At 42.6% G+C, this 21,772-nt stretch overlaps 1 protein-coding gene across 1 annotated transcript; it reads left to right on the top strand.

Moving 5' to 3' along the window:
- Nucleotides 1–2,553: 2,553 nt before the first annotated feature.
- On the top strand, nt 2,554–7,496 carry slc25a47a (solute carrier family 25 member 47a). The gene is made up of 6 exons (XM_006793053.2): nt 2,554–2,714; nt 3,262–3,305; nt 3,391–3,462; nt 5,341–5,520; nt 5,770–6,034; nt 6,295–7,496. Exons 1-6 carry the CDS (start codon nt 2,678–2,680, stop codon nt 6,606–6,608), a joined length of 912 nt encoding a protein of 303 aa, XP_006793116.2. The 5' UTR covers nt 2,554–2,677; the 3' UTR covers nt 6,609–7,496.
- The last annotated feature ends 14,276 nt before the right edge of the window (nt 7,497–21,772 follow it).

Genomic DNA, 21,772 nt, shown 5'->3' with positions numbered 1-21,772 from the left:
GATTATGTCTAATAATTAGTCACAGGGAAAAGGTATTGAACATGCTTAAAGTAATTAATTGAATACTTTGTCACAAAGCCTTTGTTGGTGATGACAGCTTAAAGACACCTCCTTATGCCTCCTTATGGAGGAACTAGTCATATGCTCCAGTGTGATTTTGGCCCATTCTTCCACACAGTCTTCAGATCTTGAAGGTTATTTTCTGCTCCTTTCATAAACTCTGAGCTTTAGTTCTTTCCATAGATTTTTAGTTGGATTCAGGTGATTGGTTGGGCCATTATGGCAGCTTTAATTTCTTTCTCCCAAACCAACTGAGAGTTTCCTTGGTTGTGTGTTTGGGATCATTTTTTGCTGAAACGTCCACCCTCATTTCATCCTTATCCTCCTCGTAGACGGCAGCAGATTTTTATCAAGAATGTCTCGGCACATTTTTCCATTCATCCTTCCTTCAGTGATATGACACATGCCAGTGCTGCATATTGAAACACAGCCACACACCATGATATTTCTGCCTCTAGACGTCACTGTTGGTATGGTGCTTTTGGTATGACATGCAGTTCCCTTTCTTCAGCACACTTTAAACATGATTCAACATGGTTTTTCTTTAGCAATGGAGTCTTGAATGGTGAACGTGGCACTTAAATAATTTGAAGTAATTGTACCTGCTGATTTCAGGTCTTTCTGCAGCTCTCCACATGTGGTCGTTGACTCCTGGACAACCCCACGTACACTTTGCCATCTAGACATGCACTAAAGAACATGCTGGGGAAAAAATATGAGGAGGAGAACAAGGCCAAGACTAAGCTGGAAAACTTAGAAGGAGTAGCCTGACTATGGACACATGTCTTGGAGTTATTTGTAATTATGTGCTTGACAATGCAAACGTGGCTACGGTAGTTTCAGTAGTGTTGCCCTTCCCTCAAGATGACACTGCTGAAAACATTGCAGCTGCTAATGATAATCACACCCTGCCCTAGTTACACAAACACCCCCTTTCTTTACTGCATTACATAAGTTTACAGAATCAACAGTCTGAATTACCAGTCAGTCCACCTTTCCAAGATTGTATTTATATAATTCATACAAACCCTATTTACACTCAGCGCAAGATTATTGAGTCACCGTTTTGATGTCTTGTGTTTTGCCAATAGATGTCATTGAAACAAAGCTTTCAATGATAAGATAAGATAACTCTTCATTGCACAGGTCCTTCAGGGAGTGAAGAGGATGTCCCTTGACCCTTTGACGTGCCTTTTTGTGTGCCATGTTGCAGCTGAGAACTGTACAGAGATGCAACATGTCAGCACACTTTCAATGAAGCAACGGTAGAAGATGATCAGCAGCTCCGTCTTCAGGTACATTATTCTGAGGATTCTCCGAAAATGTAGATGCTGTTTGGCCTTCTTTAAAACCGCTGAAGTTTTTGAGATCCATTGGAGGTCTGTTTATATGTGCACACCCAGGAATTTAAGGCTGGAAACCCTTTCCGGGCACTCTGTGTTGATGCTGATGGGCTGCAGCACGATCGTCCTCCATCTGAAGTCGACTCGGGTTTTTTTTGTCTTGGTGGTATTGAGGTCCAAGTTGTTGTCTGCACACCAATCCGACAGCCTCTGAACCTCAACTCTGCATGCTGCCATTGTCTGGGTGGGCACTGATGCAGTCATGTGTGTACAGATTGTACAGTAGGGGACCTGGTACATAGCCTTGTGGAGAGCTGGTGTTAAGACTGAGGGCTGAGGACCCACTGTAATTCTCTGTACTGAGAGGAAATCTGTGATCCTGCGGCAGGTGGTAGAAGGAAGTCAGAGTCCGAAGTTTTACTATCAGTCTATCCAAGAGTATCATATTAAAAGCAGAGCTAAAGTCAGCAAAGAGCAGCCTGGCGTAGCGCTCCTGTTGTTCCATGATGACTTGAAACTTGAGTGCAGACTTTCTCATGTAGTTTTTGGTCCACACACAAATCTTTTTTACACACACACAAATTCTTTTTACACATACAAATCCTGATTTACAAGTACAAAACTGATTTACAAGTACAAAACTGATTTACAAGTACAAAACTGATTTACAAGTACAAAATATTTATGACCACAATTTGAGCCCATAGACTTTCCATGCCTTTTTGCACCTCCCTTTCTTCATACGTTTAATAGTTTTTCCCTGTGTCATTTCTCCTTATTACATAAAACCTGAACATCAATCCATGTGTGGATTGAATGAGTTGTCACTAACATAAGGTGAGAGTTTCAGGTCAGTAGCACGTTTAGAAATACATTTTCTTAGAACATTGGTGATCCGTTAAATAGTTATTGAACTCGCTGTACACACACACACACACACACACACACACACACACACACACACACACACAGGCACACAATTTTATATATAATACATGGGCTGTGTCCTACATAAAAGCGAACTGGGTTCCCATGACTCTTTTTGGCATTTATAAATGTATCAAACTCTGTGTCGCTAAGCTCAGTTTGGCCATTTTGGCTAGGTTCAGGTAAAGTCGGAAAAAACGGTTTCCCTCGTCGGCATCGGCGGTGACGTTTCACTGTTACACAAATTGACGTAACAGAGCGACCCAGTCAAGGTTATGTAGCGCATTCAAGAGGCAGAATGGGCTCACATATGGCATATATTTGTCGGTCAGTCACCAAGTGACAGGATGCATTTGGCTGATTTCGTGTCTGGATCATTTGCAGGTGCCGGTTTACATTAATCTATCATTTTATAAATGAATGTAAGCTAACGTTAGCTGAGGAATTTGCTAATGAGCTAGCATCATATGAATTTGGACACCCTCTATAATAACAGCATATTAGATTAATGCTAACGCATGCTTTGATCGCTATGTTTTGCCGTAAATTGTTAAAGTAAATGAGTCCTGTCCTCACTAGCTAAACCATCTTCTGTCCTGGTAAATGTTACGATCGTAATAACCACTAACTGATATGTTAAGTAGACAATTTAAAAAAGATATAACGTGCCATTATCATTATCATCATTATCCACAACAACTTTAAACTTTCCATGTCTAGCAGTTTGATTGCCACCTATGACAGAAAATGTTTACCCTGAAAAGTCTTTCAAGGTTACTTTTTTAAATTACACAAAACATCCGATCAGTAACTTCTCATTTCTGACCTTGCTGTCACCGTCACCCATTTTTAAGTGTAGCAGTTAAAACTTATAACCTCAAACATGTATGTGTGTGCTATGTACTTGCACTATTTTCTTGTAAACAAACAGGGGCATGTGGAGTTGCAGTGGGCTACCCTCTGGACACTGTGAAGGTACGGGAAATGATATGTCTCAACGCAATACAGCATACGTAATTTGTTTTTGCTTTTTTTTACGAGATATTTTCAATCTCTCTAGGTTCGAATACAAACACAGAAGCAGTTCACAGGTGTATATCAGTGTGTAGTGGAGACATTTTCAAAAGAAGGGGTAAGTGGAACTTCTATAGCCTAACCATAAATGCCCAGTAAAGGTGTGGGTGTGAAATCTAATTCAAGCTAATGTGACAAAATCCAGGGATTCAGGCTGACCAGCTCAGCTAATAGAATTGTGGAAAAGCAGCACATGTGACAGATCAGTTTGTTACATTAAGTGCGCACAGCTACAGCTCCAGTGTTGGTGAAAATGGAACACTATAGTTTTCAGGTCATTTAAACAACATATAAAATGTATCAAATATGGGCAGCTTGGGAGCGCAGTGGTTAGAACTGTTGCCTCACACCAACTCCACCATCTAGCCAGGGCTTTTGTGTGTGGAGTTTGCATGTTCTCCTGTGTTCGTGTGGGTTCTCTCCAGGTAATATGGCTTCCTCCAACAGTGCAAACTTAGTTAGTGGGGTTAGGTTAATTGATGATTTTAAATTGAATTGACTGGCTCTCTGTGCTAGCCCTGCGGCAGACTTATTCAGGGTGTACCCTGTCTCTTGCCTTGTGATAGCTGTGATAGGTTCTAGCCCCCTGTCCTGATAAGAATAAGCATGTATCTGAATGCAAGGCTAAAAACAAATTTCAGCATTTATTTTGGGAGCTTATAGCAACATATGCTGATATGCTGTCAGCCAAGACCTTTCTTTTTTTATTATTATTATCTCTTTTATTGGGACAGCTGTTGAACATAACAGTAGTTTGCCTTTTTACACTTTCTTTGCTGTCACATTTTAACTTATAATTGAAAAATAAAGAAGACAGAAAAAGAAGAGAAAAGAAAAGAAGAAGAAAAAAAACTAGGGTTAGGAGGCAGCAGGGCAGGTAGGTTTACGTAGTACTCAGGGTTGTAACATCATATACAAAATCACACCTCATATGCTTAACATAGTCTGTCCATTTAGACCATATTCCGTAGAAGGAATCCCTCTGAAGTTTAAGAGAAAATGACACTTTTTCCATCGCATAGATCTCTTGTTCAGAATGTATCCAGTCTTCTATCGTTGGTGGTTCAGGCTTAAGCCATCTTCTTGTAAGAGGCTTTTTACTTGCGGCCAGAAGGATATACAGGAGTCTTCTGTCGTTGGAATTCAGTTTATCCACTGGTACATTGCACAAAAATAAGGTCTCAAAAGTTGAAGGAAAAACAAATGAAAAAACATTTTGTAAATGATCATGGATTAGAGACCAATACTGGCGAATAACTTTACAGTCCCAAAAGATGTGGAAATGGTTAGCTCCGTCTCCCCCACATCTCCAACATTTATCACCAATTCCTCGATATCTTTTTTGAGCAGGGGTAATGAAAAATCTCATAATGCTTTTCCAGCAAAATTCACGCCAAACATTAGACCCAGTGGTAGCCCACTGTATCTTGCATGCGTGAGCCCAACACTTCTCTGTAATAGTCAAGACCTTTCTAATAATATTACAATGGTATACATTCATATAAAAAAAAAAAAAAAAAAACTCCGGAAGTTAATTGTTTACCAGCTGTAATCTCAGATCATTCAAGATTGGAAATGTACGTTTAGCTTTCAAAACTACAACTGATTAGTCATTTCCATTTTCTGTTTCCAAAAACGTTGCATCTGAAGAATGTAGCTTAAATATACTCACCACATACAGCTATATTATTATTAAGCCATTTTGAATTGAGAAGAGGTGACGTGACCCAGTGGGAAAGAAGAGGCGATGCTACAGAGTGATAAACGTTTTGAAAATGTGTTGCTGTGTGTAATTCAGCATTAGTTTTCTGTGTTAGCATTTGATATTTTTATCAATAACATATAGGGGTTAAAGATTTACAAATAGCTGATTTCTGATTTTATTCATGGAGTTATGTAATCAGTGGTTTCTCTTTTCATTCTCTAATCTCATCAGGTGCATGGCTTCTTCAAAGGCATGTCCTTACCCATTGCCACAGTCGCTATGACGTCCTCGGTGGTGTTTGGCACGTACCGGAACTGCTTGCAGTGTCTGAGCCAGGCACGAGGAGCTTGTTGTGGTCCAAACACCAAACTGGAAGTCTTCCTGTCTGGAATGGCCAGCGGTGTAGCTCAGGTAATGGAGATTTCAATAACGTTTTGCTGTTGTACAGATTGTCAAAGGAGCTTGCAAAGAAAAGCGTCTGGACTTCTTTAAGTTCAAGTAACTTAAAGAAGTCCAGACGCTTTTCTTTGCAAGCTCCTTTGACTACGATGACCTGGATGACTGAGAACCTTCACAGACATAGTTGTACAGATTGTTTACATCAATGCTAACATGCAACATTTTTTTTTGCTGAAGCTCTTGTGATCTGCCAACCAACAGGTATCAGTGATGTCTCCAGGTGACATCGTGAAAGTACGTCTGCAGTGTCAGACAGAGTCCAGGCGAGCATTAACCAAGACGCCCACGCCAAAGTACCACGGTCCAGTTCACTGCCTGCTAACCATCGTCAAACAGGAGGGACTCCTGGGGCTCTACAGAGGAGCTCTTCCTATCATGTTAAGAGATGGGCCATCATATGCCACTTACTTTTTGACATATGCAACTATCTGTGAATGGTTTGCAGGTGGCAATAAGAAAAAGTTAGGTAAGTGAAGCAGGGGGCGAAAGCCTGCTATTGTTTTAAGTATGTGCAAATCTTCTGTCTGTATCAGCTGTATCAATACAACCAGCAATTGTGTGGTGAATTTTACAAGAACGCTTTCTATAATTTGCTATATATAATTCTATATAATTCTATCCACTCCTGAAACTAATTCAAATCCCTGTAGAAAATGTTAACCTGCTCATATGAGGAGCCTAACTAGCATTTACTTGATAATAAAAGTTGTGTAATGTTTCCTCTAGATTGGTATGTTGTGATGCTGGCTGGGGGAATAGCAGGAATGGCCGGTTGGACTATAGGAACACCCATGGACGTCATCAAAGCGCGCCTTCAGATGGATGGAGCAAGGGAGACAAAGAAATATAAGGGCTTTTTCCACTGCATAGCTGAGACTGCAAGAGTGGAGGGAACTGGGGTTTTCTTCAGGAGCCTAGGCATCAATTGGCTGCGTGCATTCCCTGTAAACATGGTGGTGTTTTTTACATATGAGGTTCTGACTGGTTTTTTCCAAGCTGGAGATGAAGGCGTTGACCCGCCTCAGTTAGGGTTAGAGTAATATTTGCCAACCTCAAGGCTGAGGGCTTGACATGTAATAGCATTCAACTGCTTTATGCATTTTTGCATTGCATTGCAATATTTTAAAAGAAAGATCATTTAATTGGCACTGTTACATATAATGCATACATTAGTAAGTGATACAATACATTTTTAGTGTGAAGTTTAAGTGTCAATCTACCAAGAGTTTTTGGCATGATCCATGTGACCACTAGATGGCCTCCCTGACCAACTTGTCACATTTTGGCCTTTGTTTTTCTGCTCTGCCTAAAAGTAAGAAAACAGTCTGCAGAGTCATTAAAGGACTTTTGTCAGTGACCGTATATTTGACTTTATTAAAGACCGTTGAGGTCTTCAGCTTAAAATGAGCCGCAGTACGCACAGTTTACAGCAATCATGTTACCTGTCCATGCCATGTATATATTTTTAGTTAGTGCATTTTTATTTTAATTTTTTTGCTGTTTCCAATAATGTTACATGTGGAGAATGTGACTTAAATATACTGAACATTTGAACTGAATTATTTATTAATTGAATAACTTTTTAAAAATAGACTCAGGATTACTTTCTGCATATCACCAAATAGGACTTTATGAGTCCTATTTAAATCTTCAAAACAAGTTATCTGTATCTATAATATAATATTGGAGCCTATCTACATTAACTCATACATTTCTGTTTTTCTCGCTTTCCCTTTTCTTTCTCATTTCTGAAAATACAGCACAATTTAACTCCTGCTGGCTATGGTTTTATTTTGAGGTCTTGTGGGTGCACAGAAAAATCAGGGATCTTCAAACACTAGGAATGTTGCAAATGATGTATCTCCAGCAATGTGTTTGTACAGGTATTATGAGAATGTTCAATGTGCTTTCCACAATAAAGGAAGTTTGCAGAAAATTTGTTTTAAGTGTTGCGTCAGTCTCCTCATTAATGCTAGTAATTAATTTCATAATTAAATGTTAAAAGTAAGCGAAAGCAATTATTGCTCTGTCGCTCTGGTTTATTTACCTGTTCAAAATGTTGCTGAACTATTTAGTTATATATTATTTTGGGGAAAAGAAACAAAAACACAGACATATATTCTCACTTATAAGTAAAGATAAGTCTCTACAACTGTATATTTTCCAACTACTACACTCTAACAAGACTAGATGTCAGATGTCAATATGCATAAATATTTAAAGATGTGTACTGTAAATACTGTCAGTTATAACAGGAAACAAATTCACATAAACAACCATCCAAATGAGTAAAGTTACCATAAGTATTAAAAATTTGATTGAATTAGATTGTGGATAAATGGTTCATGTTACGTTTCTCCCACTGAAAACGCTACATCCAGATGAACAGAATCAACTTTTGGAGACATGCTGTCCAAACTGTGTCTCGCTATTAAACAAACACTCATGTACCTAAAAAAAAAAAGCTGTAAATTAGCCTTTAATTTTATTCAAACTTAGAGGAAGGTTGATATTTATTACAATAATTATACATTGGCATTATTAAATTGAAACGAAATTCATGCTTGAATGGACAAAAGAATGAACGTTGCATGCAAGGCACACTAACACGGCTTTTTAAATGTCCCCAGTTACTTGACAGAGTTCAAGTTTTTCAGTATGAGCTGTTCTTGAACTGGACACATTTAGCATCTCCCAAATGATTATCTAGAGACCTATACTACCAAAATAATTGGACAGGCTTGGACATACTTTACTCAGATTGGACCAGATTGACACATGTTCTCTATTCTAATTTCAAATTGTAGGCTCTGGTATTTAAACAATGCTTAGTTGCTATTATTGACCACAAAGTGTGGCATAAAAATTTCCCCCAAGCTACAACCAGTCTGTCCTGTTTATACAAGGCAGGATGGAGTCATGTTTCGTGTTGTTCATGCACGTTCTGACCCTATCATCCGAATCAGTGGTTGATCAGTGGTTGTTGATCAATGGTCATGAGAATTTACATATTAATGATCAAGGAACTGACCGCTGAGCCCATTGTTTCTTCAATGGTGCTAATTTTAGTCATTATGGAAATGTACAAAGAGCTTGGACAGAAAAGTGTCTGGACTTCTTTAAGTTGATTGAAGATGCTTCACCTCTCATCTGAGCAGCTTTATCAGTTCTAAGGTCAAATGGTGGAGACTCCAAGATTTAAGCCCTATGGGAGAGCTGCAATAACTCCATTAATCATTCTCTCACTCTCCTTCTCTCTCAGGGTGCTTGTTGTGTGAACTGCTAATTATTCCACATGAAGTATGTGTTAAAGTGACGGTTTCATCTGTTTTACATCTGTAAATGTGTGTGGCTCATGCGTATCCACAATGGGTGCAATAAAGGCCTATTAGAACTCAACTGTAATGATTTAATCGCAGTACGAATGACAGATTTATTCAGTGAATAAAGTGAGATCACGCTGGGTGAGACCCCAGGAGTTCTGTTTTCACTTGGGCAGACCTTTGGTTTACACCCTGCAAACAAATGAACAAATAAAACACATACATGCTTTCCTGTTGTGAAACTGCATGCATGTATTTACAGACAAGTCATTACACTGCCTGCAAAAACCAGTCTTAAACATGATTGATAACCAGAAAAGTTTGCAGCCTCCGTTAAAAATGACCTAACATAGCAATTATGCAAAGTTATTTGTAGTTCAATGCCTTTGATCGGCAAGGGTGAAGAGTTTGGCCAAACATAAAAGAAGGTTTTCTCAGTCTATAAGCCTTTATCTCAGTTCCAAGCCAGAGTGGGGATTCATAAACCAGGCGTTTCCACAATGAGATGATTGCTAAAATTCTAGGAACTGCCTTTCGTACTGTGAAACAAGAAAACCAGTCATGTTGTCTTTGTTAGCTGCTTTTAATTAAACCAGGCATTTTCCCCTCATGCAACAACAACACACAATTATGCAAGGATTTAAAGATCTCCTTCAGTAAAGCTAGGCTGAATACTGAGTGACACCTTTTTCTTCTTCTTTTTGTGTTGCTATCTTTCAACAGCATTGAAGGATGGAGGCTTAGGATATGCTGACATGACTCGATTATCGTATTTGTCAGTGATTAAAAGAAGATGTTTCTAACCTGGATTTTCCATTTTTGGATGGCACAGAAGATAGCATAACTTCTTATGCACAAAGCAGAGCATGCAAAGAGAATATTGTCCTGCTGCCACTTTACTAAGCTAATCGGTGAGTTTAGTTCTAACACATGACTCATGGCAAATTTTAACTATATTAGAGCACATGCTATGTTTCTATGCTGAATATTCAAGGATCATAGGAGCATGGTTTGTTTTTATTACTAGAACCAAATTATTAAGCAGCAAGTTTACTTTAATAGAATAAAGTGAATTCAGAACAATTGTTTCGAAGCAAAATCTTAGGAACTTCCAAAGGGCTGTAGAAGTAATGCCTAAGTGCAATGATTAATCAGCCAGTTGTGTGGGTGATTCATTAAATGATGCGTGTTCGCAAAATGTCTTGAAAGCTTCATTTTGTTGTCAGAAATGGTCCTTGGTAACTACCACTTGGGCCCCCTTTAACCAATTGCTGTTTGGGCTATTTTGGGAGCTCTGCGCTCCCCTGTTAGTGACGTGTGCTGCTGGGTAAATTTGCAGCTCCGGCGGCCTGGGCCTGCAACCTCAGATGGCATCAATCGGGAGGAAATAGAGGGGTGGGAGGGATGAGAAGAAAGGGTAGGAGCAAAGATACTAGAACAAGAGGAGGTGGACAGAAAAAACTAAAAAATACAAATACTGTGAGGTGAGCCGAGGACAAGAGAGGGATGTTAAGTGAGATGCAGTTCAAAATGGGAAAAAAAATACAGTACACAAGATAATTAATCAGACAGAAACACTTTGGAAAAAACTAAATTATTTTTAATTGAATCTGAGTCATTTTAAATTAAGCATTGGTGAAATTCTGTTTGCATGAAAGGGAAGAGATGAAGAACGCATTCATGAGGAAAAATCAACTGCTCTCAATTCTTGATGACTAACAAGTGTAGGGAAGAGTCGGGCGCAATGATGGAGGTGGAGGAGTGGGGGCGCTATTGTACTTCTTATTTGTTTGGAAGAAAGGATATACTGAATAAATCCCCTTGATGTTCAGCGCAAATTCTGTCTTAAATCATGCCTTTCAAGATCCATTTGTGGTAATTTTGCTTTGTTTCTTGCACTGGGTTGACTGGGTAATTGAAACTGCATTTAAATGAGAAAGTTTTCACAATCCTTTTGCTAAAAAGTAGACAAGGAGAGTATTGTATATTGTTTAGCGAGTTCTTTAGGTTTGAAATTGATTTTAATTCATGACAGTAGTACAACGGATACTTCCACTGGCCTTACATTAGTGTCCTGATAGTGCATCACCTTCACCATCAGATACTTTTATCATAAAGAGGGATGAACAGCAGTCCGTAATAAACATAACCATCTAACATTTTTCTTCTTTGACTTTTCCAACAGCAATACTGGAAGCAGCTCTAGAAAGTGCATATAAATAGCAGAGAAGTTCATAGAGTAGATGACAGGAGACCCAATATCGCTCCTTGGAGGACACCTTTCTTTTGTTTGATTTGACAAGAAATCACAAAACCCATAAATTTTACAAGTGTGGAGGAACTTATTAACAGCAGTAGGTCAAAGATTAAAATCTTGTAGTTATAATGGACAAAAAAGGTTTGTGTTAAAGAATGATTCTAGGATTATAGTTAAACAGCAATGACGTCATCAGATATTTAGGCCACCAGTGTTACCATACCTTTACAAAAAAAATACAACTTTATCTGATTTCCACAATGAGACAATTATCCCCAAACAGAGTTTCAGTCAGTCACGCAATTGTTGTAGACATTATAATTAATCAGTGGTTGAAGTTTGTTTTTATTCCTTTCAAAAAAAATTGCCTGTTAAAGCAAAGATTTCTCATTCCTTTAGTCATTTCAGTTTGGATATCTGTTGAAATCAGTTCAATCAGAAACATAAATTCAGAGGATCGATAAGTCGACCATAAATACCTTATCTCCTCCAGAGCTTCACTAATTGCAGAGGTGGGGCAATAAACACCCATAATCGCATTCCCTCGAGCACAGATGTCCTCAGTAACCTATTCAAATTCCTCAGGCTCTGGGAATCAGTACACAGCCCCCTTTCTCCCTTCTGTTCCATCAAAACACAGCTACTGTCATTTAAAGCACTGGCACAGAGCCAGCTTTCCATGCAGATAAACATCTGGTGCTGTTTTGTTTAACATCACATGCTTAAATTCCTCTTTTTTATGCAACAGTATAAAAGTGAGTTAGAATTAGTTACACCAGGAAGCGTGGGTTAAATGTCATTCCACCCATTTCCTAGAAATATTTGTATGCGGATTTCGTAGCATTGTAAAATCCGACATAAAGAATGTTCATACTTGTTGGTCCCCCCTCCCACCATCCCCCCTCTTTTTTTAACCAAGAAGTTTTCGCTACTGAAGTTTTGCTAATGTTTAACAGATTCACTATATGATCGTTGCATTTAATTTTTTTATTCGAATATCTTTGTAGGTATACAGAAGCCCATTTTTTAGCGACAGCCAGTCCTGTGTTTGATATGAAATTTTGAGTTACTTAATGCAAGTTTATCATATTAATTGATCAACAGAAACCCCCTCTGAAAACCGCTAAGGCGAAACAAGGGGGGTTTCTACAACTGCCTTTTTGACAGAAGGATAGCAGTAAGCAGGAGAAACTTTACAAGGTGATAGAGAGATGGGAAAAGGAGTTGGCAAAGCTGAATGTGATTTCAGTCACTAAGCATGTTAACAGGTAAATCATCTATTACCTACCATCTTGGCCAATGTGACACAGAGGATTTAGGGTGTGAAGAAGTTCTCGTTAACTCCTTTAGCATGTTAGCAAAAAAAGCTTTGATGATGGAGAGTGGACATCAGCTGCAGTGTCAGCTGGCAATGCAAATTGAGCCTGTTCAGATTAGCATGACACACAATGCTAAAGCCTTTTCTTTCTGTTGAGATTTCATTGAATATATTTAGAATGTTTTTTCAATCAATCAGCTGTTTTCAGACGTATGTGGTGTCACAAAAGCCACTACAAATATGATGTAGATGGAGATCGAACAGATGTAAAGTACTTAATATAAGCTCAGTTTTGAACATTTCCAACAGTAATATTAATCCGTATAACACTAATGATGCATATTCTTCTGTAGAATGGGCATTTACTTTTGATATGTTGTGTAGTGAGGTGTTTTTATACTGTTTTATTGATGTCACAGGATGAGTGTGTGAATGTAAAATTAATTTAACCAAATGACTGTCTGTAGGGCACTTGAAAAAACAGGAAGAAAACATTTTGCAAGAAAAGAAAATTAATAGGGAAAGATGGAGAAAAATAAAGAGAGAAACAGCAGAAAGCAACAGACAAGGGGAGGGAGAAGGGAAAAGGAAGAGGCAAAGAAAAACTGATGAGATATAGGAGTAAGGGTGGGTGAAGAGAACTGTCATGCAGTTCTAGAAGAGAGCCTTACAGCAGCCTTAGTGTTGGCATCTCTGATCATCTACTCACTCTGACAGCTTGGCGTCATGGTAGAGGGTTCAGACCAGGTCAGTCATCAGATGACAGATTATATTCAAAGCACATGTTGACCCAGATATTGGCCGTGGATAAATTCCACACCCCCTTATTAGTTTCAAATGTGATCAAACTTTATAAGTTAAGGACTTTATTGCATCTTCCCTGCAGAAACTGCGATAGAAATAGGACTGTCATACCACACCAGGAACACTTTTTTTTTTTTACATAAAAAGTGCTGATAACCCTCCTCTAGGCCCACCACCTGCAAGAGGTGCTGAGGTGATTCCCCGGCTACCAGGACTAGTGATTGGGACATGGAACATGACCTCTGGAGAAGTGGCCTGAGGTGGCGCGTGAGGTTGAGAGGTACTGGCTAGATACAGATCAAAAGTTTAAGACCACAACTGAGAACATTCAGGGATAGATGGCAAGGGAAACACACAGCACTTGGAGAAATGTTCCCATGCACCTCATGGAAACGCTTGCATCAAGTATGCCACAACAATTTTTTTAAGTGATCAACAATAACGAAGACCCCTATGAAAAAAACATCGAGGGAACAGTTTACCCTGCCCGGGATAGGGTTACCGGGGCCCCGCCCTGGAGCCAGGCCCGGGGAGGGTGCCCGAGGGCGAGCGTCTGGTGGCCGGGCCTTAGTCCATGGGGCCCGGCCGGGCACAGCCCGAAGAGGAGACATGGGCCCATCCTCCCGCAGGCCCACCACCTGCAGGAGGCGCCATAGGGGTCGGGTGCATTGTGTGTCGGGTGGCGGCCAGGAGCGGAGGCCCTGGCGGACTGACCCCCAGCTGCCAAGACTGGCAATAGGGACATGGAATGTCACCTCTCTGGTGGGGAAGGAGCCTGAGTTAGTGCGTGAGGTTGAGAGGTACCGGCTAGATATAGTCGGGCTCACCTCTACGCACGGCTTGGGCTCTGGAACCAGTCTCCTGGAGAGGGGCTGGACTCTGTCTCAGTCTGGAGTTGCCCCTGGTGAGAGGCGGCGGGCTGGGGTGGGTATTCTAATATCCCCTCGGCTTGCTGCCGGTACGTTGGGGTTTTTCCCGGTGGACGAGAGGGTTTGTTCCCTGCGCCTTAGGGTCGAGGAACGGGTCCTGACTGTCATCTGCGCTTATGCGCCGAGTGGCAGTTCGGAGTACCCAGCCTTCTTAGAGTCCCTGGGGGGGGGGTGCTGGAAGGTGCTCCACCTGGAGACTCTGTTGTCCTGCTGGGAGACTTCAATGCTCACGTGGGTAACGACAGCGAGACCTGGAGGGGCGTGATTGGGAGGAACGGCCTCCCTGATCTGAACCCGAGCGGTGCTTTGTTATTGGACTTCTGTGCTAATCACAGTTTGGCCATAACGAACACCTTGTTCGAACATAAGAGTGTCCATAAGTGCACGTGGCACCAGGACGCTCTAGGCCGTAGGTCGATGATCGATTTTGTAATCGTATCACCAGACCTGCGACCATATGTTCTGGACACTCGGGTAAAGAGAGGGGCTGAGCTGTCAACTGATCACCACCTGGTGGTGAGTTGGATCAGGTGGCGAGGGAGGACGCTGGACAGACCTGGTGCACCTAAACGTGTAGTGAGGGTGTGCTGGGAACGACTAGCAGAGGCCCCAGTCCGCGAGATCTTCAACGCACACCTCCGGCAGAGCTTCAACAGCATTCCGAGGGAGGCGGGGGACATCGAGTCCGAATGGACCATGTTCAGCGCCTCCATTGCCGAAGCTGCTGCATTGAGCTGCGGCCGCAAGGTGGTTGGTGCCTGCCGTGGTGGTAATCCCCGAACCAAATGGTGGACACCAGAGGTGAAGGGAGCCACCAGGCTGAAGAAGGAGTCCTATCGGGCTTGGTTAGCCTGTGGGACTCTGGAGGCAGCCGACAGGTATCGACAGGCCAAGCGGAATGCGGCTCGGGCAGTGGCTGAAGCAAAAACTCGGGTGTGGGAGGAGTTCGGAGAGGCCATGGAAAAAGACTTTCGGACTGCCTCGAAGAGGTTCTGGCAAACCGTCAGGCGTCTCAGGAGGGGAAAGCGGTGCTCTACCTGCACTGTGTATAGTGCTGGTGGAGCGCTGCTGACGTCGACTGAGAAAATTGTCAGGCGGTGGAAGGAATACTTCGAGGACCTCCTCAATCCCACTGACGCGTCTTCCAAGGAGGAAGCAGAGTCTGGGGATGAGGGGAATGACCCGCCAATTTCTGGGGGCGAGGTCACTGAGGCAGTTAAACAACTCCTTGGTGGCAGAGCCCCTGGTGTTGATGAGGTCCGCCCCGAGTTCCTGAAGGCTCTGGACGTTGTAGGGCTGTCATGGCCAGTGTTGGGGAGTAACGGAATACATGTACCGCCGTTACGTATTTAAAATACAAAATATGAGTAACTGTATTCCGTTACAGTTACCGTTTAAAAAGGTGGTATTTAGAGTACAGTTACTTTGTTGAAATAAATGGATTACACGGCGGTACTTCCCTGTTTCATATTGTGGCGGGTCAGGACTGTTTGGGTTTTGTTTGACGGCTACGTTCTGTTGTTCCAGGTGGCAGCGTTGCGGTTGCCATGGTTACAGGGTGACGCTCTCTCTCTGCGTGTTTCCTGGGTGAGAGAGGTCTTTTTGTTGTTGTTGTGCTAGGCTAATAGGCAGAATGCTACCGGTATAGCTCTAAAGAATGTAGCCTCATAGGCAGTGTAGTCCGTGCTGCAGGGAGAATGGACTGCCATACACGTTATGTGTCTGTGAGCGAGGGAGGGAGAAAAAGGAAAAGTACGAGCTGTCATCGAGCAAAAACGGGAGCTGGAAGCATGTAAATATAATAATAACCACTGCAGCCAAGAAGAGTGCCTGACGAGCCCAGTTGTAAGCTATTAAGACTCGACTGTACGCTGTGTTCGTGTTTTCCTCCAAAAACAATAAGTTCCGTTGGAGCAGCCTTTCAACGCCTCTCTCTGTCTCTCGCTAGCAAAGTTGACCCAGACAACAAAGTAAAGCTAGTTTTCGGCTACGAGCCCGACACAGAACCCACCGTATTAGCCAGAGGTCCCTTTACTATGGTTCGGAGCCGCGGACCTTCAGTAACAGTAATAAATCACAGCAATAGTACATTCATGTAGTTGTAAACAGCATGATAATATATTAAGTAATCCAAAGTATTCAGAATACGTTACTCTCATTGAGTAACTTAACGGAATACGTTACAGAATACATTTTGGGGCATGTATTCTGTATTCTGTAATGGAATACATTTTAAAAGTAACCTTCCCAACACTGGTCATGGCTGACACGCCTCTGCAATGTTGCGTGGAGATCAGGGGCAGTACCCGTGGATTGGCAGACCGGGGTGGTGGTCCCCATCTTTAAGAAGGGGGACCGGAGGGTGTGTTCCAACTACAGGGGGATCACACTCCTCAGCCTCCCCGGGAAAGTCTATGCCAGGGTGCTGGAAAGGAGAGTTCGTCCGCTAGTCGAACCTCTGATGCAGGAGGAACAATGCGGTTTTCGTCCTGGTCGCGGAACACTGGACCAGCTCTTCATCCTCTCGAGGATACTTGAGGGTGCATGGGAGTTTGCCCAACCAGTCTACATGTGTTTTGTGGACTTGGAGAAGGCATTCGACCGTGTCCCTCGGGGTGTCCTGTGGGAGGTGTTGCGGGAGTATGGGGTGTCTGGCCCATTGCTACGGGCCATTCGATCCCTATACAACCGTTGCAAGAGCTTGGTTCGCATTGCCGGCAATAAGTCGGACTCGTTCCCGGTGGGTGATGGGCTCCGCCAGGGCTGCCCTTTGTCACCGGTTCTGTTCATAATTTTTATTGTCAGGATTTCTAGGCGCAGCCAAGTGGCGGAGGGCTTTCGCTTTGGTGGCCTCAGGATCTCATCTCTGATCTTTGCGGATGATGTGGTTCTGTTGGCTTCATCGGGTGAGGGCCTCCAGCTCGCACTGGAGCGGTTCGCAGCCGAGTGTGAAGCAGCGGGAATGAGGATCAGCACCTCCAAATCTGAGGCCATGGTTCTCAGCCGGAAAAGGGTGGAGTGCCCACTCCGGGTCGGGGATGAGGTCCTGCCCCAAGTGGAGGAGTTCAAGTATCTCGGGGTCTTGTTCGCGAGTGATGGGAGAAGGGAGCCGGAGATCGACAGACGGATTGGGGCTGCAGCTGCAGTAATGCAGACGCTGCACCGGTCCGTCGTGGTGAAGAGGGAGCTGAGTGTAAAAGCGAAGCTCTCAATTTACCGGTCGATCTACGTCCCTACCCTCACCTATGGCCACGAGCTGTGGGTAGTGACCGAAAGGACGAGATCGCGGATACAAGCGGCGGAAATGAGCTTCCTCCGAAGGGTGGCTGGCATCTCCCTTAGAGATAGGGTGAGAAGTTCGGCCATCCGGGAGGGGCTCAGAGTAGAGCCGCTGCTGCTCCACATCGAAAGGAGCCAGCTGAGGTGGTTTGGGCATCTGGTAAGGATGCCCCCTGGGCGCCTCCTGGGTGAGGTGTTCCAGGCATGTCCCACCGGGAGGAGGCCCCGGGGCAGACCCAGGACACGCTGGAGAGATTATATCTCTCGGCTGGCCTGGGAACGCCTTGGTGTTCCCCCGGATGAGCTGGAGGAGGTGGCTGGGGAGAGGGAGGTCTGGGCCTCTTTGCTTAGGCTGCTGCCCCCGCGACCCGGCCCCGGATAAAGCGGATGAAGATGGATGGATGGATGGATGGATCAACAATAACGGTGGGCCTACTCAATACTGAGTTCGTGTTTGGAACTTTGATTTCTGTTTTGGGCGGGTTTACAGGTTTTTTGGAGGTGTGGTCCTTTTGTTGCATGTTGAAGCTCTACTTGGAACCTTGTTAAGATTCAACCATCCAAAATATGATTTTTTTTGCCTTTTTGCCATTTTTCAAGTTGTCTTAAACTTTTGATTGGGACTGTATAAGCAGGCTCACCTCAATGCAGGCCTTGAGCTCTGGAACCAGAATCCTGGACAGAGGTTGGACTCTGTCCAAGTCTGGAGTTGGAATTTGGTGAGAGCCGGTGGGCTGAGGTGGGTATCTTAGTATTCCCTCAACTTGCAACTCTGTACGTTGGAGATTTTCCTGGTGGACGAGAGGGTTTGTTCCCTGTGCCTTCGGATCGGGAAAATGGTCCTGACTGTCATCTGCACTTTTGTGCTGAATGACAGTTTACAGTACCCGTCCTTCCTGGAGTTCCTGGTTGGGGTGCTTGAGGGTGCTCTACCAGGGGACTCTGTCGTCTTACTGGGGGCCTCCACGCTCATGCCGGCAATGACAATGAGGAACGGCCTGGCAGACCTGAACCCGAACGGTGTTCTGTTATTGGAAATCTGTGCAAACCACAGTTTGTCCATAAAGAACACCATGTTCGGACATAATGGTGTCCATAAGTGCATGTGGCACCAGGACACCCTAGGCTGCACATTCATGATTGATTTTTTAATCGAGTCATCAGATCTGCAGCCTTATGTTCTGGACACTCGGGTGAAGAGAAGTGCTGAGTTCTTTTGGGAGGATGCTGAATAGACCTGGGGCACCTAAACATATAATGAGAGTGTGCTCCGAACACCTTGCAGAGGCCCGGTTCACAACATCTTCAACTCCCACCTCTGGCAGAGCTTCAAAAGCATTCTGAGGGAGACTGGGGACATTGAGTCCGAATGGATCATGTTCATGTTCGGACCGCAGCTTGGGTGGTGGCTGAAGCAAAAACTTGGGTGTGGGAGGAGTTCAGAGAGGCCATGGAAAAAGACTCTCAGACTGCCTCGAAGAGATTGGAACCCCACTGGAGTGGTTCACAGCTGAGTGTGAAGCGGCAGGAATGAGAATCAGCACCTACAAGTCTGAGGCCATGGTCCTCAGCTGGAAAAGGCTGGAATGCCCATTCCAGGTCAGGGACGAGTTACTGCCCCAACTGGAGGAGTTTAAGTATCTTGGGGAACTTATTCATGATTGTGGGGAGCGGGAGATTGACAGACAGATTAGTGCTGTGGCTGCAGTGATGCGAATACTGCACCAGTTCGTTGTGGTGAAGAGAGAGCTGAGCGTAAAAGCAAAGCTCTCGAGCTACCATTCCTACCCTCACCTATGGTCACAAGCTGGTTGGCCTCTCACCCCAGCACACCACCACCCTTTCACCCTAGGGCTTAGAGTAGAGCTGCTACTCCTCCACATTGAAATGAGCCACATTGAGGTCGTTCAGGCGTCTGATAATGACGCCTCCATGCCTCCTGGGTGAGGTGTTCTGGGTATGTCCCACAGGGAGAAAGCCCAGGGCAGACCAAGGACATGGAGAGATTATCAAATCTTTCGGCTGGCCTGGGAATGCTTTGGTTTCCTGGAGGAGGTGGCCGGGGGGAAGGAGGTCTGGGCTTCTCTGCTTAGGCTGCTGCGCCCGAGACCCAACCCTGGAAAATAGATGACTAGATGGCTGGACATACATAGATATATAGCTATATAAAGCTATATATATAAGATTAGAGATTATAATTACTGAATATATGTTTTAACTGTGCAATGGTAACCCCATGAAAAGAATGTCATCAATGTTCTTTTACATATGTTGATAAGTTATGTTTCTTTTGTGTTGAGCCTGCAAGTCTGTACTAGTTCCTGTGGTAATATGTCTGACTGATAAAATCAAGATATACAGACATGGGGAACAGAAAGTGAAATTAGTCCACAGCTACTGCTTCTCATTGGAAGGTGGTCCTAATTAAATGCACTTGATTAAGTGGTAATCAGAAAATGTGGCCATCTATATAAAACCAGACATTTTGTCACTTTGCTGACCTAGAGCACTCAGGTGTGTTAACACAGTAACACAATATTCCCAGCAAGCTCACCCCAAGGTCAGGACAGTTGTAAGAGAAATTGCCAAAAAGTCAAGAACTACATCTCAAACTCTGCAGGCTTCAGATGGCATCATATATTTAAAGAGAGTATAATTAGAATAAGACTGAACAATTATTCTGATTATTCTGAGCTTAAATTTGCAAAGTTAAATCTTAAAAAATTATAAGACTTCTGGAACAATGTCCTTTGACCAGACAAGACCAAAGTGGAGATATTTGGCCATATTGCACAGCACAATGCTTAGCAGCAAACAGCATATAGGGAATTGAAATCCCAATGTATTTCTTTGTCTATCTAAAGAAGTATTATTAATGCTAACTTTTTCAAAGACTGTTTGAAAGTATGTGAATAAGACCATAAGAAGCATATTTTTCTATTTAATTACAGAAACTGTACATTTCTCCTTTGATGTGACTCTCATTTATAACAGTGGCTCATATTCAAAACCTCCAAACTACTTGCGTATAAACAGGGGTATAGTAACAATCTAATTCTGTCCCAAAAGGTACAGTCTACACAAACGTACCATCTAAGGCTAATTGTTTAACTCAAAGGGAAATATGTGTACCTTTTATCAAAGGCCAAAGATGTACATTTACAATTTGAGGCAGTACAGTACAGTTTCTTCTAGATTTTAAGATATAATATCAGAAGACAGCCTGTGCTCAGTTAGAAATTACGTAAAATATTATGGTGTGGGGGTGCAGCTTTAGCACTGTCACCAAAAAGTAGGAAGGTTCAGGGCTTGAACCACCCTGAACCTTCATTTGTTCTTTCTGTACCAACATTTCCACCAAGATTTTAAGGCTATGCATATTATGTCAACTGGTAATTCTAAGAATTACCTTACCTTAGTTTTGCATTTTTAAAAGGTACCCTTAGATTTGAGTAAAAAATTGTCACCGGAGGTTCTCGACTGGCCTCTGTAAAGTACATATAGCAAAGATAAGTACAAGTACCCCTGAGGTTTAATCAGGGGGTACTGCCACAGATATTGCCTCATTAAGAAACTGTTGTAACCAAAGGTCAAACAGTTATTTATTGTCTGAGAGTGTAGAGCAATATTTAGACAGCGTGCAGTGTTTAGTTCTAAGATGTTGTTAAATAAATGATCAATATCAGTGCAGGAAATAGACAAATAAAATATAAAGTAATTTCCATTTGAAGCTCCAATGCAAATGACAAGAAACACTCAGTTTATGAAACATAAAAACTGTGACAGCCATAAACTACTGCAAAATTATTTACATAACAATTGTTCTGTGTGAATGGGATTTGACCATAATGTAAAATAAAACACAATAAGATTAAACATCAATTTCTTTGAATGATTTGTTGTGTCTGTCCAGTATTTCAAATTGTATATTACTATATATTTTTTAAATATAACAAATTATGAGCAGATGTGCAAATACACAAGTCAAAAGTGAAAACATTTTAGGAGGGATTTAAGCTGCCCGTCTGAGTAGTCATCTATGACCATGGTAGTCTTGAGACCATTTCAAGCACTTCAAGCAGACTTTTCAGCTCTTAATTGAGTAACTGAACAAATAATAAGAGAAGGTGCATCAAATTCTGTGAGATTCATCTGATAATTGATAGCAGCAGGTCTTGAAGCTAGGAGAAAAGGAAATGTTGTGGATATTCACAATTTGTGAAAAGTAGAGACAAAGATCTCAGTCTTTCAAAGGCAGCCCGAAGTAAGTTGTCAGTTTACCCAATAACATCTG

The sequence above is a fragment of the Neolamprologus brichardi genome, chromosome 15, assembly GCF_056152115.1.
Source record: "Neolamprologus brichardi isolate AB-2024 chromosome 15, ASM5615211v1, whole genome shotgun sequence".
NCBI classification, from domain to species: Eukaryota; Metazoa; Chordata; class Actinopteri; order Cichliformes; family Cichlidae; genus Neolamprologus; species Neolamprologus brichardi.
Note: the sequence above shows the minus strand (reverse complement) of the source record. Positions and strands in the feature narration are given on the sequence as shown.